This window comes from Orcinus orca, chromosome 11 (assembly GCF_937001465.1).
Source record: "Orcinus orca chromosome 11, mOrcOrc1.1, whole genome shotgun sequence".
NCBI classification, from domain to species: Eukaryota; Metazoa; Chordata; class Mammalia; order Artiodactyla; family Delphinidae; genus Orcinus; species Orcinus orca.
This window is the reverse complement of record NC_064569.1, coordinates 41,705,926-41,722,383: the sequence shown is the minus strand read 5'-3', so window position 1 is coordinate 41,722,383 and position 16,458 is coordinate 41,705,926. Positions and strand designations below refer to the sequence as shown.

Sequence of the window (16,458 nt, the reverse complement as noted above, 5' to 3'; positions counted from 1 at the left end):
CTTCCTGGCTCTGAAGAGATATTTTTGGTTCTCATTGCCCCATGTTCCTACCTTACCAAACTAGCCTACAAACTAAAGGGACCTCTCGGGAGTAGTTTTCAACTCAAGAGCTTCTAGATTTTTGTGTTTAAAGCCATCCATCAAAACCCAGTATCACCAGGTAAAAATGTCCAGACGTTAATAGGATATAAAAGTAGAGGGTGGGGCTTCCCTGGTGGCACAGTGGTTGAGAGTCCACCTGCCGATGCAGGGGACGCAGGTTCGTGCCCCGGTCCGTGAGGATCCCGCATGCCGCGGAGCGGCTGGGCCCGTGAGCCATGGTCGCTGGGCCTGCGCGTCCGGATCCTGTGCTCCGCAACGGGAGAGGCCACGGCAGTGAGAGGCCCGGGTACCGCAAAAAAAAAACAAAAACAAAAACAAAAGTAGAGGGTGAAACACGCACATCAGAGGGCCTTTTTCTGTTTACATTCATCCAGGGGTCCACTTCCACCAGACCACTTGCCTTTAAAACTAAAGAGCGATAACGGGAGCCCAGTGAGGGGCCGCAGAAGGAAGAGGAGATGAAAAGGTTGGGAGATGACAGCTGAAGGCACGGCAGTGACACCACGTGCTCTTCCTTTAGGGTCTTCTCTTGCTGTCGAGGCCCCCACAAGACAGTGTGAGCACATCTTCATTTAAATAAAGATCTTCCAACCATAAGGATTCATAAATATTGGGGTAGTGAACTGCAGGTTTTAAGGTTTTAAGCTATGAATCTTAACTTTCAGCTTTCAAGAAAATCTCTACCTCAGCCAGGACTCAAGATGATTTCTCAGCTCTCCTCTTTTTACTTCTCAATTACGTCATTACCAGTGACCACAAGAAGTCAGGTAATGTATGTAATACTTGCATTCCGTACATGGTGGGCAACTAAGGCTTCAGAGAGGAGATGATGCCTCAGTAAGGTTCTGTAGGGTGAATGTGCATTTGTGCCCAGAGAAAAGGGGAGAGAGATGGGCAGACAGCAATCCAGGCAGTGGGATCAACATTTAAGGGGTCCTCCAGGAGGTTCCAGGGAGAGTTTTACCCAAACTCCTCTTAATTTAAAAAGATTTTTTCTAGCTTTTGTTTCTGAACAGATTAATGACATTTAAAAAAAATCCCAATTATCAGAAGAAACTCTTCTTCCTCCTTATTTTCAAGTACCATCTGAGAATAGGGGGCATGGTTTCGTCTGTGGGTTTTCCATCCCACTTAGTGATGGGTGGGCAGAAAAAGTTTAAGAAACATGGACAAGGGTAGCATGGTCCAAAGTGTGTTTTGTGGGAGGTTAGGAGTGCGGAACTGAGGCCAGGGGGCTGGGCTTGCTCGCTTACCAGTTGCATGTCTCAGTAACTGCTCTGTGCCTTTGTTCTTCATGATACTTTCAGGGCTGTTGTGAGGGTTACATGCATTAAAACATGTCAAGCACTTAGAATGGTGACCAGCACATAGTATGTTCCGTTAAACTCTTAGAAACATTATTATTACTTGAAAACAGGGTGTTGTGATTGAGTAAAGGTGGGATGATGTATTAAACGGAATTCTTTACTCCCAAGACTTTCAAGAGCCTCCTGTAGGCTAATGTGCCTTGTGACCCTCCAAAGGGAAATTCAATGTATTGTACAGTGTTGCCCAAAGTAATTTCATCATGGGATTCTTTTCTTGGGGAGAAATGTATGAGATCAGTCAACACATTTTTGGACACGCTGCTCTGGAGGACAGAACTAGAAAGTGGGAGCGCAGCTGCCTTCTGGTGGCCGTGGTCACCACCTTGCTAAACCAGCTCTGGAGCTGGTTCCCTGGGTCTCGGGCACTCTACCCCTGCTAGCGTAAGTCAGTCAAACCCACCTGGAACCAAGGTAGTGTTTCACCATTCGAGATGCCTTTTAGGAAGGCAAGGAAATTGGGGGGAGGGCGATCAATAGGACAGCATTTCCACTGCCTGCCAGGACATGAGCCCTTCCAGGCCCTTAGGCTGAAGCAAATGCCACACAGTCACTGTTAAAAACCAGCTTGAGTTCTGCCTCTGCCACCTCCTAACTGAGTGACCCTGAACATCTTCACAGCAAAGATAGTAACATACCTTGCTTCCTGGGCTGTCATAAGGATCAAATGAGACAACACAAGTGAGGAAACTCTCCAACTACTTGGCACCATAAAATCTTAGTAAATGAGCATTGCCATCAGCAGAAGTGCTGCCACCACCAGAACGTTCCTCATTAATGTCCAACTTAACAATCTCTTACCAGGCCTTTTTCCACTTTATACTGCTACTGTAGCCAGATTTTAAAATATATTTCTTTTACCTTACCTCTTAGAATGTAAACTCTTTGAAAGCAAGAACCAAATCTAATCTTTTCCCCCTCTTCAGCCACAAAATTTACAACCCGAGACTACTATGAAGACTCATAGAAACTTGCTGGCCCATATCAGCGATTTGGGGCGGGCCCACAGGTTGACTTGGGGGCCGCCCGCCCTGGGCGTAACCCGAGAGTAACCTGCCCGCCCTTCAGCCCCGTGTCATTCGTTGCACTCCCCGGAATCCCATCCTCAGGGCCAGTCAGGTCCCTTTCCCGTCCTCGCCTGCCCCACTCACCCACAATGGAGAGGATGACCACCACGAAGTCGAAGATGTTCCAGCCAATGGTGAAGTAGTAGTGCCTCAAGGCAAACATTTTGAGCACACACTCACAGGTGAAGAAGATGACAAAGACCAGGTTAATCCAGTAGAGAATGTTCTCCATCTGCTTGCTCTGAGTATCTGTCTCCACCATCATTGTCACCATGTTAAGGCAGATGAGCATCATGATGACAATGTCAAAGGCTTGTTGAGTGACAAAATCAAAGACGATACCTTGGATTTTGTTCTGGGTGGGGAGGGAGGGAGGAAGACAGAAGAGGCTTCATGAAAACCTTCCCCAGCAGACTGTGGGAGCTGCCACCCTGTTTTCTTTGCTGGAATACTGGCCAGCTCTCTGCTGCTGCTCTATCAGGGTATCAGGAGCATGGCTAAAGACCAAGGTCAACATTCCCTCACCAAGAGTTTTCTAAAATTGCCACTCTTCTCTTTGTGTCTGTGCCATCACACGTTTCTGGGTGTCTTCCTACCTCTCCAGCTGCTCCTCCTTAGTCTCATTTGCTGGCCATTTCTTCTCTTAATCTCTTCTCCCTCCCTTGGAGAGCTCATCTACCATCTATTCCTACTGCTCACATATTATCTAGGTACTTCAGTTTCCCAAGTGTTTTCTTCTCCAGCCTGTATCTTTCCTCTGAACTCCTGGGTTGCTTGTTTGCTATCGCTCCTGGATGACGCATAAGCATCTAAAAGCTCAGCAAGTCCAAAGCAAGTCCTCTGCCCCTCTCCCAACTCGCTCTTCTCTCACTGCAATTATTTATCCAGTCTCTAAGCCAGAAATCTGAGGGTCATTCCCGCTCACCCCTCTCCCTCATCCCCCATCGAATCCACTGCAGGTCCTGTGGAGTCTTCCTTGAATTCAGCCACTTCATTCCATTTCTGTGACCCTCCTCTAACTAAGCCACCAGCATCTTCCCTTTTGGACTTCTAGAAGGGTCTCCCGACTGGTCTTCCTGCTTCCTCTCTTGCCCTCATCCAATGCAGTCTCCACAAAGCAAGTGTGATTATTTAAAAACATAAATGGTTCACATCACTCTCCTACTTAAAATCTCTCACTAGCTTCTCACTGGACTTGCAACAAAACTCCTATGGTTGACTGGCTTAAAAATGCCTTTCAGGGCTTCCCTGGTGGCGCAGTGGTTGAGAGTCCGCCTGCCGATGCAGGGGACACGGGTTCGTGCCCCGGTCCGGGAGGATCCCACATGCCGCGGAGCGGCTGGGCCCATGAGCCATGGCCGCTGAGCCTGCGCGTCCGGAGCCTGTGCTCCGCAGCGGGAGAGGTCAGGGCAGTGACCTGGCCGCACAAATGTTTCCTGCTTTTAGGGCCTCATTTGCTTTCCCAGGATTCCTTTCCCCAGCCTTCTGCCTCCTTCTCATCCACTCAAATAGACCCGCCGTAATGAGGCTTCTCCCACGACTCTGTTAAAGGAGACCCCCCACCCCAGCCCAGGCCTCCATTATATTCTGTCATGGCCCTTCAGTTGATTTTTTTCTCACAACACTCTGCATTTTATTTATTTATTTGATGTGGACCATTTTTAAAGTCTTCATTGAATTTGTTAAAATATTGCTTCTGTTTTTTTTTTTTTACGTTTCTGGTTTTTTTGGCAGCGAGGCACGTGGGATCTTAGCTCCCCGACCAGGGATTGAACCCGCACCCCCTGCATTGAAAGGCAAAGTCTTAACCGCTGGACCGCCAGGGAAGTCCTTGCATTTTATAATAACTGTTCTCTTATTTATTATCTATATCCCCACTACACTAAGCTCCATGATTGCGTTGTCTAAATTTGTTCATCACTTTTTGCCTAGTGCCTGGTACACAGTAGGAGATCTGTAACTATTTGTGGAATAAGTCTTTATTAATGCTTCCTACCACACTGAGCGTTTATATTTTAGTGTGGAAGAAAATACGCTCAGGTTCCCACGTGCAAAGTACTGAACAGAACTTTAGAAATGGCGATCCCCTTGCATTCCCTCTGATGGCATTTCTGTCACAAAGTGGAAACTACCATCAAGGAAATATAAAAAATGTTCTCTTTCTTAAGATCTCCCTGATTTTTTAGATACCTAGGCACTTGAGCTCATGCTTATTTTCAGGATTACTTAACCTGGTGGGTTTCAAACTGTTCCGCAAAGCCCTAGGGTTTCCTCTCCCTCAGAAGTTGGTGAGGGGGGGTATGCCAGGAACAGGGTGTGTGGTGTTAAGTCAGGAAGATGCTCTGGGACTCCCACTCTTGATTCAAAGAAAGTAGCTTCACTTTCATTTTTATAAATTAGGTTGCCAGGTAAGCTTTTAAGAGTTCCGCTGTGTTGTTGTTTTAAATAAAAAGTTAACTCTGTTTATTTATGGCCACGCCGCACGGCTTGTGGGATCTTAGTTCCCCAACCATGGATCGAACCCGGGCCCCCGGCAGTGGTAGCACGGAGTCCTAACCATTGGACCGCCAGGGAATTCCCTAAAAAGTTACTTTAAATAGAAGTTACAGAAGAAGGAACTTTGAGCGTGGCTTTTGGGGATCATGTCCCACTCGGCGGGCTGTATGGCTTCAGGAGCACAGCGTCTCCTTCTCTGAAGCAAGAGAACCACCACCAACACAGGGTCAAGCAGAATCCCAGTCCCCAAGTCTTTTACAAAAGGCTCAGTTCAAGGGAGGAAATCAGGCCACAGACTCTCCTAGCTTCACCCTCTCCTGCTCCCACAGATAACCGGGAAGAGGCATTAGCTTAGCTTTCAGGCACACCCTTGCAAAGACTTACTTGCTAAGCAGAGGGCTGAGAAAATAATGACCAAATCCTATCTTGTACTGGTAGGAAAGAGATCAGCTTTCATTTCACTTTCCTTTGTTCATGTTTAGTGGGTCTCTTAAAACATCTCTCTACCAGGGTCACAGCCAATGTGGTCAACATGCTGATTCTCTGCTGCTGCCCAAGGACGCCTCAGAGGAAAGGTCAGGTGCAAATGCAAAAGCCACCCCATACCTTAACTCCTGTTCTTCTGCCGTCTTCCTCAGATCCCTGCTTGCGGGATCTCAGTTCCCCGACCGGGGATTGAACCTGGGCCCTCGGCAGTGAAAGCACAGAGTCCTAACCACTGGATGGCCAGCGAATTCCCTTCCTCTGATCTTTTGGATGGGACAGCGAGGAGAGGATTGGAGGGCCCAGGCCGCCCATCATTTGCCCCTTTCCTCCCTCTGCAGTAACTCTAGCCGTGTCTTTTTCCACACGGGGCCTCACTCTGCCCTGGGCCCACACAATGCACTCACCAGGGGGCGGGGGATGGGTTTCTGTGGTTTCTTTGAGCCCAGCTTTTTCATGGCATTGTAGTACTTCTTCTGTTCTTCGGTCATGAAGATGTCTTGACCTCCAAAGTAAAGGAGGGAAGGAGAGAACGTGCAATTACAACTGGCTTTCACATGCTACAAGTTTGGACCTAAGGTGCAACCCTGAGAACCGAGGGGGCTTTACCCCCTTTACTTTCCAGAGGTCAGTTTAGCTAATGGTCGTCCCAGAGGGAGGCAGACCTGGGACAACTAATCGAACTCAAACAGATACCTTTGTTCTCAGCTTGGGATTTCTGAGACCTGCTAGGGGCTAGGAAGGGAAGAAGGAAGGAAATGGAGTAACAGACCTCCAGGGAAGGATAAACTTGAGAGCCATGACTCTAAACACATCTTCGTAAATTTTGGGGGGCCTGCTTTCCTGACACAATTCTCAAAAAAGCATTTTAAAATGAAAGGATTTTCAAGTCCTGGCTAATGGCCCATTTATTTCCGACAATATTAAAAATTTAGAAATCTTGGTGGGAGCAAACAATTTGGGAAGTTCCTTGGAGTTTGTTGGGACAGGCTCGATTTATAAAATGAATGACAAGAGTAATCTTATTTGCTTTGGAAAAATTGTTAACGACCTGGGACAAGTAAAGGAGGTGAGCTTTCCAAGGTTGATCTCTCAAATCCCAATGTGCTGGTGGTACCAGGGATTAACACAGAAAATGACAAGTCGAGACAATTTCTGCTTCTCACTAAAGCTATTCATCTGCTGCTTTCCTTTTCAGCTGTCACTAGACCCTCTCTGACCCTCCCTCCCTCTGGTGGGAGGCCAAACCTAGTAAAAAGCCTCCGGAATTGCTAGTAAATTTGGTACCAGTAAATTGCTAGTCTAGTAAATGTGGTAAACCACACACTGCAAAATCCAGCAGAACACAACGGGCTGGTTGGGACTAATGTACAGTGGGGCCAGTGCCACGGCGAGGTGATGATGTGGTTTTAGAGAAAGAGAGGCATTTCTCTCTAGAGAGAGGGACAGAAGTGCCTCTCATCTGGGATGACCTCCGGCTGCTGGCAATGTGGGGAGGAGACCTATCTTTTTCTTTTGTTGATTGAAGTTATCAATGATGACACCGATGAACAGGTTCAGGGTGAAGAAGGAGCCGAAGATGATGAAGATGACGAAGTAGATGTACATGTAGATGTTGTCCTCATACTTAGGCTGCTCATCAGGCTGTCAAGGGACAGGAGAGAGAGAAAGAGAGTCAGCTCCTAGCTTGGGGGTCAGGTGGGGGATTCCGACATGCCAAGGCCGTCAGCCCCGCTGACCGCTTGAGCTGCTGAGCCAGCTGGGGTAGGGGAGCCCGAGGTTCTCTCTGCCTGTCTCCTCCTCCACGCTGGCAGGTCCTGCCCTGAGAAGGCATGTTATGCCTTCCATGACGTGTGTGGAGAATATGCAAATCGTGAGGCGAGGGGGAGGGGAGGGCTGTCTGCTAGGAGCCACGCTTATTTCAGATCAGCACTGAAGAGCAGACAGCTCCATTAGGGCCAGGTGAAAACCAAGAGCCTATCCACCTGGAGCCGCTGTAAGAGAGTGGTGACTCACTGAGAGGGGGAAAGTGACCTACAATCAGTGAGACAGGCAAAAAGCGTTCTAACCTTCCCTCTCTTTCTTGATGAGCTCCACCATGCTGCTTGCTTTCTAACCAGTTAAGAAGGTCGTGGTTTCACCAGGTATAACCTTACCTTTCGGGAATCTACAGCTGCATACATGATGTCCATCCAGCCTTTGAAGGTTGCCTGGCAAACAGAGTCAGTCATTAGACTGTGCCTGTTAGGGGGTGGGTGGGAGTCTGGGCAGAGGGTCCCAAAGGCAGGCTTAGGTTCAGCGAGAACACAAGTCAGGGAGTTTGGGTGCAGCCTCACGTGGACACAGAATTTTCTGTTTGTTAATACAGGTCCCAAGGGAGCTTTGTCTAAGCCCTGAATATAACATCAAAGATTGGCAGAGAAACATGCTGACAGTGGTAACTGGATCAATACTTTTACAAAAGGTCTTTAAAATGGGTCTGAGAAGGTCGCCTGAAGCTAGGGCAAACTCATATTTATGAGTGGCAGGAATCTACCGAGTTTACTTAGAACTTACCCCTCCATGAAGGAGTCATATTTTTAAAAGGTGTTCAACAAGCAATGGGGGGGGGGGGTCTGAAAATTAATAGTTGCATTAAAAAAAAAAACAAGGTCAGAACTTTCCCCCTACTAAGATACACATGTTTAGCCTATGGTAGTGGCAACAGTGGCTTCGTCCTAGGCAGCCCCTTCCCAATTCTCCCACTATACCAAACCTGATTTTGGAAACTAATACGGGTAACCAGTTTAACAGTCTCCATGTTTTCCTTTCATTCTCTGTTTTATTTACTCAACCAGATTCTCAGTTTTCTCAGGGCCTGGGCAGTTCTTTATTCATCTGATGGCTCTGGTACTGCCCAAGCACAGTGCCTTGCATGTGGTGGCGACTCAATACAATGTCTGGCTGGCTGACGTGCACTGGTTTCCTGGAGCTGCTCCAATTTAGGTTCAATCTGTGGGTCCAGTTTCTTGAACTGGGAGAGAAGAGCTAAAGAGCTCTGGAGTGGGATAAACCACTGCTCATCCCATTCATTCCTACAGGCTAACGGTAAGTGCTTACTATACGCAAGGCCGAGCTGAGAGCTCCACCTGCGTTATCACATTTACTACTCCCAACAACCCTACGACATAGGGACAGTTGTAATAGTAACAAAGAAACATAATAGCAAATACCATTAATTAAGCACTGCTATGTGCCAGGCATTGTGCTAAGAAATGTTAATAAATTATCATAAATCCTCTTAACTACCGTGCAAGGTATTATTACTCAAATTTAACAGATGAAGAAATAGACTCGGAGAGGTTTAGTAATTTGTCCAAGGTTACATATCCAATAAATACCAGAGTGTGGCTCAAACCTACATGTTTGAGTCCAAAGACTAGGAGCTTTCATTGTACTCTACCGTCTTGTCAAACTCTCCAAAAAATCAACCAAAGAGGAAGAGAAAACTAGACGTGGTGGAATGCTTCATTGTTTACTGTGATACGTTAACTTGAGACCTTTCTCTGGGGTTGAGCTGACATGAGTAGCGGCATCATAGCACCGTCACATTGTCATATTTAGTTAACTCTAGTGTAGCTGTTATGTAGGATTGTTCTGCTCCATCAATTTTTTTTTTTTTTTTTTTTGGTCTACGCACTTACCTACTTTATTTTTTCTTTCTCTTTAACTACATACTCCGTCATGGAGAGAGATGGTGATCTCTCTGCAACTTTATTATGCTGCAGGAATCCTTATTTGTAGATAAGCAGAACTCTGCTGCTGAGCACAGTGACAGATTCCCTTCGCTGAGGTTTTGGAGATGTCAGAGTACTCAGGCAAGGTGTCTCCCTGGAACTGGTGTGGGAAATGACATTGTCCCCTGACCTATTAACAGCAATCCTGATTCTGGACGCAGGGTTGAGAAGGAACCAAATGAGATTTCTGCTAGCCTTCTGGATTTCATAGGACGGAGAACAATCCTTACCACTTGAAGAAGCGCCAGATATCCTGCCCCGACGTTGTCAAAGTTGATCTTCACGTTCTTCCATCTGATTTCTGTATTGTTCCCCTCCATGAGCTTTTCACACTCAGTTTTATTGTTGACATCTTCAATTTCAAATCGGATTTCGGAAGACTCATTAAAGCAGTAGTGGTACTTTCCGGCAAACAGGTTAACTCCCATGATGCTAAAAATCAGCCAGAAGATGAGACACACCAGCAGCACATTCATGATGGAGGGGATGGCGCCCACCAAGGCATTCACCACCACCTGCGTTGGAAGGGGGAGGTTGCTGAGTGTCGGGAAGAAGTACAGGCGCGCACACTCTTTTGATTTCCAGGAGGGGAATGACACTTTGTGGCTTGTTCTGACTATGGAAACATTATGTTCCCTTTGGAATTAGGGTAACCAAACAGACCCATACGCAGGACCGAAATTTTGTATATCTATGAAATATATTTTGAGGAATTCTAAAAATTACATATTTATTTCATTGAACACAAATTCCCCTGCCCAAGTTGACCTAGGTCTCTCTCCTAGGCATCAACCTGGGACCGAAAAAATTATTTCATTGTCTAGTGTCCCTTCCCATCAACTCATAAAATATGCCCCCCATGGGAAAATCTGAGTGATTTCAAGCTCACTAGTTGCCTTTCGACAGACATTCCCCCTCTGCAAAGCAAGGTGAGGTTGTTCAAAATCACAGAGAACTCCCCCGTGGGGTTAGCAGTGAATCGCTCAACGGTACATAAAGTCTCTTTTATGACTGTGCAAGGCCAGTTATCTTATTTCAGGCAAGAGCTGAGCATGCATTTTTTGCAGGCTCAAGGAAAAAAAAAAAAAGCTATATTCCCTCTACCAAACAGTATGAAATAAAATCTGAATGGTGGTGTTTTTCATGCAAGATTCATTATTCTTCTTCAGGCTTTTTTTTTTTTCCTGACTTTGCAGGCTTCTAGATCTGAGTCGCCCTCTGCTTGGCTAATATGCTGGGGTCTCTCTGCTCAATCTGGGGTTTGACTCAACTCTTCACAATGTATTATTAGAAAAAGAAATAATTTGGGTTTTTTGGGAGAATTTTGGGTTAGATCACTGGTCTTGAAACCCCCAAACTGGCATATGGTTAAAAATCAGACTACAGTAAGCTTGGGAGTGAAAAAAAGCCAAGGGAAAGGAGCTCCCTCAGGAATTAAAGTTTCTGTGTTTTCAACTTTGATTTTGCTTCACACTATAGATGAGAATAGCTAGACAACACTTCCACTGCGGCAGCAGTTTTCACTAGAAGAGTTCAAAGTGCTTTACAAAAATAGCATTTCAGGTGGTGGGGCAGAAAACAAAGCTGGTGTTCATTTCTTCCCTGATTCTCACTGGCTGTTATCTTAAGCAGGACTGCTAAGGCCCAGAAAGGTGACCCTAAAATGGGAAGCATGTTTCTTCCTTTTTCTAGTATCCTAGGAGGATAAGTGGAGTTAAAATAAAGACCCTGGATATAAACAAAGTCTTCTAATGTTTTGTTAGAAGGAGGTGACAAGCATCACCACCTTCCTCCATCCGCTTTTCAGTGCAGGGAAGAGAGAGGACACGCTGCCAACCGGCACAGCATGGAAACGGCCAAAAGGGCCGTGCTGTAGAAGGAACACCAGGGGGCAGCTCTGGGCTCTAATTATGAGCCCGACTTGGGACCAGGTTTTCCTTATCTTCTGTTTTGGCCTTAGATTGTAATGTCACTCATTGGAACACGTGGCTGGGAAGAGCTGTCTGTTCTGTCCTATATAGAAAAGGCAACGATATTCTGCTAAGGAGTCACTCTCCTTAGATTAAAATATTAGTTTTGTGTTTCTCCAATTCATGTATGAAGGCCTTTAGATTGAGAGGTAGTTATTTCCTAATTCTTAGACCAAGAAATCTCTTCTAGATGTAATAGCTCTGTCACTGGTATAAAATAATTATACTTCCATTGTTCATTACTTTGAGCAAGGAAAGCCAGAACACCTGAAATCTGGGAACTCCCCAACGTTACTGTGGAGAATGATATTCATATTATTAATTTATGTTACCAAATTTGTCAGGTGATCAGATATGAATTTTATCTCCTCTTTCTACAGTTGCCTACCCTTTGATGGGAGTACTTCAAGGCAATGAAATGTGCAAAAGAATAGGCAAAAGGAAGATGACCCACAAATGGAATGATTTGTTTCTCACAAGTTAAGGGAGTAGGTTATGTAAAGTTTCAAAAGCTCAAGTCTATGTGACAGCATTTTGCAGCAGCGCTCAGGTGCGAGAGCGTGACCTTCTATTAGACCATCACAAGTGTGCAATACAGAAGTTGGCCCCCAAAGATTTGAAGCCTAGAAATCTTGCTTTTTATATCAATTCAGAGTATACCTCCTCTAGGAATTCTTCTGACTACCTTCACCTAGTCTAACCTGTCCTACATAGCGTCTGTGTGTTACAGTTAAATATGGGGTAATATTTCCAGCAGGGAAGAATAATTAGCTAATTGACTAAGAAATCTCTTTGCACTTTTAAACTCATAGATATGCTCAAAGGAATCAGTACACAAAAGCATTTACTGGGCCTCGTTCTCTGATACATATGACATAAAAATCCTATAAAATCCAATGTACTTGTGAGATGCAAATGTACTTTCACTTATAATGAAATGTACTTTCATTATAACCAAAAGAAAAACTTCTTAGCTTCATTTCATGAATAAAACAGTAAACAGCTGATGAACTTTACTAATAATTCTTCCTTGTTGTGAACATTAGCTAATATTCTCAGCAACCAAAGAGCAAGAAACCATGCTTTCTTATTTTGAACTCTTACACTATAGACATATATAAAAATGATAATTTAAGTTTCCATGGACAGTTACATAATAAAGTGGATCTCCCCTTCTGCTCCCTAATAACTCGTTATTCTGTGTCACCTTTAATTATGAAATTCATTATTGTTAAAAGTTAGGTATAGAAATAGCACTCAAAGCTAGCAACCTATGAAGTTACTTTTTGCAATGGAAGTTTGTATTTAGCAGTTGATAGAAATCTCATTTGATGAAAAAATTCCAATGGGTACTAATTCTTTCAGCATTTTTGTCTTCTCTCTAATGCCTAGAACGTTATTGCTCATTAAATACTATAAAATCTGTCAAATAGCTTTCAATATCTGGCAGAGGGAACATGGCTTTAATGGACAACTATATACTGACAATCAACAAAAATGCATGCATGTTTCACAGCATTACTATTCTGTACCCTCAAAAGTTTAACGGCACAGCAAAATCCTTAAATGAAGATTACTATGGAGGAGAGAAAAGCAAAGAACTACATTCAGCATTCCTTTGCCGACAGCATGAGTGTTTCAGTGTTCTGGTCTTTGGTTTGAGGAAGAGACTGAAGCCAGTGTCCCAGGACAGGCTAGGGCCTTATGTTCCCTCTCGAGCGAAGGTCTGAACCTCTCACCAGAGCAGCACAGTGACAGTTGAGCCCATCTGCATTGATGGTATTCAGTTCATAAAGATGTCTTGTTTAAAATTTTCTAAGGGGATAATCTCTTAGATTATGCAAGTGTTGGCACACACAAGGACCCAAACCAAGAAATGAAAAACACGACCCTGCAGAAGAGTAACGTTCAAGTAAAACCTAGGTCCCTAATTCTGTTTATTATTGGGGCAAATTCACTCCTCCCTTCTTGCAGTTATTCTTGCACAGAAGGGCTGGGGAACTGCAGGAAAGGAATGGGTCCTGAGTTTTCACCTCCGGCCCAACCAGAAGTGGCCGTGCTGTCGCTGACTGGAGCCAACCAAAGGAGGTGACATAGTTTTCCTCACTGAATGTTTACTGTTTGAAAGCCCGGCTTTGGGTTCAAACTTGTTCCTGCCCTTATTATCTCATTTGAGAAAACCTTTACTAATGCTTTTCAAATAAAAGTGTCTGCTCTTCTGGTCACCCATTCCAGACCTCTGGGCTCAACTACTTGAAAGTTGACAAGTAAAAGTGTTGAGGGAATGGAAATTGCGAGTCCCGGAAAGGTGAGGAAAGGAGGAGGAGCTAAAGGGAAGAGGTGTGGCCACCAGAAGCACTCCTGTGTTCAGACAATACACGTAATTTCCTCGCGAGCCAACTGGCGGCAGCTGGTCAGGGAGGACTGCCTCTGCCACAGGTTGGGACTGGCAGTAATGGGCACCCAGATGGAGAAAGTCGGTAGGGCATCTTCTTTTGGGCTTTCTTTGGGTATTACCAGTCTCCTTTTAGGAGTTCCAGGACCCCTCCTGGGGCATGTGGAGGATCACAGGCTACTGAGTTTAGGTACAATCTTGCAATTATTATCTTTAGCTTTCAGTCACCAAAACGGATTATCAACTTTATAACAAAACTAGTAGGACTTATTCAAAAATTTTAACTAATGCTTTCTGAAAAAAGTGGGAAGGTGGGCTTCCCTGGTGGCACAGTGGTTGAGAGTCCGCCTGCCGATGCAAGAAACACGGGTTCGTGCCCCGGTCCGGGAAGATCCCACATGCCGCGGAGCAGCTGGGCCCGTGAGCCATGGCCGCTGAGCCTGCGCGTCCGGAGCCTGTGCTCCGCAACGGGAGAGGCCGCGGCAGTGAGAGGCCCACGTACGGACCAAAAAAAAAAAAGTGGGAAGGTGGGAGAGGAGGGAAGAGCATTTAAATCCCATTTTCAGTGACACCACGGCCCCCTAAAACACTGAGCCCTCTGCAACATACTTTCCCCTTACATTTAGCCCGAGCATAACAATGACCTGATTGCACACATTCTGAAACCTCTCTTACCTGTGGGAGAAAGACTTAGAATCCCAAGTTTTGTTTCTTAAATTAAAATAAATTTATGCTGCTGTGGAACTGACCTTCCTGCAGATGGTTTCAGGTGGGTTGCATAAAGCTTATATTTAGTAAACCAAACTGTGACTGTGCTACAGGAGAAATGCACATTTCTTGCAGAAAGCATTTGTCTGGATAAACTAGAATAATAAAATTCCCAAGTCCCAGTGAAATTTTCGTCTTCCTGTACAGATGTGGGTGGCTTCACGAAACAGTGGCCAGGAACCCACAGATGAGGACTGAATGAAGCAGCACTGTCCTGGTACCTCGTTTCTCTGAGCAGTCTTGCTTCACGTGAACTACCACAACAGTTTAATTTTTATTCCTACATTCTGATATCTGCACGTTTAAAAACGTATCCTCTGGTTTGCTCTCCTGCATGTATTCAACATCTGAATTAAAATGAGTTTTCTTGGTCTCGTTAAGTATAACAGACCTCTCTGATTACCATAGGACAACCATTACCACCAAAAGCCAGTGGTCCATTTGATTTTACGGTCTTGTCTGTGTGTGTGTGCGCACGCTCGCGCACGCACGTGTGCACACAATTTTTTTAAACCAAGAGAGACAGCAAAAAGGCACCAAAAGAGGGAGCCTTATTTCTATAGTTGGCAGGGTGACAGCACCTTGCACTGTTTGGATTTGGGTGGAGCTGTCGCCAAAGAAGGAATAGCAGGTGTTGAGAAATTTCAGGAGAACTAGCTGATAGTCACCTAGCATCGTACCCGGTTGTTATTTTGACAGTGTTAGGACAGGGGACCATATAGCGTGGGCAGAGGGGTGGGGGGTGAGGAGGAAAGCTTTGCTATCAGACAGAGGCTGCCAGTCCTTACGGGACTGGGCTGAGAACAACAAGGTGCAATAAGAGGAATCAGAACAGAAAGAAAAGCATTTCTTTTCCCAGGGCCATGCCAAATTCTGCTCCGTCCCCAGTTCCAGGCCTGCCATCCCGTCTTCAAGCCCCTTCTCGGCCGCTTTCTCAGTGACTCCAAGGCCGCAGTCCTCACCTGGCTGACGCCCCTACCCTGCACTCTCCCTGCCTGCGGCCTCTGCTTTTCAGTGGGTCTGTGGGTGACAATTCCCCTTCTTTGCACCTGGTGATTCTCCCTATTAAATCAACAGCCCAGAAAGCCGCCCCGAAGTGCTACAGATAAGCCAGGCCAGATGAGAAGAGCCAATGTTAACATGTTCTGCGATGGCATGTCGTCGGGGGTGGGGCCGGTATTAATGTGATGAGGCAGCTAAACGCGACTGCCCTTGGGGCAGGTGCGGGGGACAAAGAGTGGAGGGTCAAGTCAGCAGCTGCATCCAGAGTGCGTGTGTGAATGACCTTTCCACCACGTGATCAGTTCTAGCATGCTTAGACGGTTTCCACTGGCATGCAGAAGGATCAGCTGCTCTTAGTATCTTACCCTCATCCCTTCAAATCGTGATAAGGCTCTTAAGGGTCTCAAAGCTCTTAGGGTCCTAAGGGACTTTATGGCACCTAGTTCCGAGTAGCCCAGGGCATTAGCTATAAGGCTGACTAAAGAGACCTACACGGAAACAGAAGAGAAAAACAAAAACAAAAAAAGGAAACAAAAGAAAAGAAAACAGAGGTTCCAGAGTGTTAGAATAAAGCCCCTAGCACTGATTATACAGACTGGGCCCCGCCCCCCCCCCCCCCCCCGGAAGAGGAAGTGGGTAACACCAGCTGCCTACTTCAACTTGGACTCAAACGACCTGGAAGGAAAGGTGGTTGAGAGGCAGAAGAAAAAACACAAAGGGAAGAGAACGCGGAGAGAGGGCAGTAGAACAGACATACGAGTTGGCAAAGGGAAGAGGCTGGAGGGAGAGGGAGAATGAGGAAGTTCCATTGGAAGGAGAGGAGCCTGAACAGATGACAAAAACCTTACCCTCGCCCTTTATAGTCTCTGCAGGTCCCCGAAGTTCCCATTAAATTAAGCCAGACAAATTTAATGGTACCTATGGAAAAGAATACAGATAAATACACACACTCCACACAGGCTGCCCCCTCCTCAGCTCATTCACCATGGACTTCCAACAGGGACAAGCTCTCTTACTCCTGGTTGACAAGAAACC

General features: G+C 45.8%; 1 protein-coding gene across 5 annotated transcripts in view; it reads right to left on the bottom strand.

The window, feature by feature from the left end:
* The window catches only part of SCN8A (sodium voltage-gated channel alpha subunit 8), a 177,551-nt gene that overhangs the window by 7,240 nt on the left and 153,853 nt on the right, over nt 1-16,458 (bottom strand). For 3 of the 5 annotated variants that reach the window (XM_049694090.1, XM_049694089.1, XM_049694088.1), the window contains exons 21-26: nt 15,789-15,911; nt 9,519-9,803; nt 7,669-7,722; nt 7,019-7,156; nt 5,920-6,024; nt 2,618-2,888 (exon numbers count right to left, since the gene is read on the bottom strand). In XM_049694090.1, the coding sequence (XP_049550047.1) occupies nt 2,618-2,888; nt 5,920-6,024; nt 7,019-7,156; nt 7,669-7,722; nt 9,519-9,803; nt 15,789-15,911 (976 nt within the window). The remainder of the gene's footprint in view (nt 1-2,617; nt 2,889-5,919; nt 6,025-7,018; nt 7,157-7,668; nt 7,723-9,518; nt 9,804-15,788; nt 15,912-16,458) is intronic. The other 2 variants (XM_049694093.1, XM_049694092.1) reach the window with 1 other exon arrangement.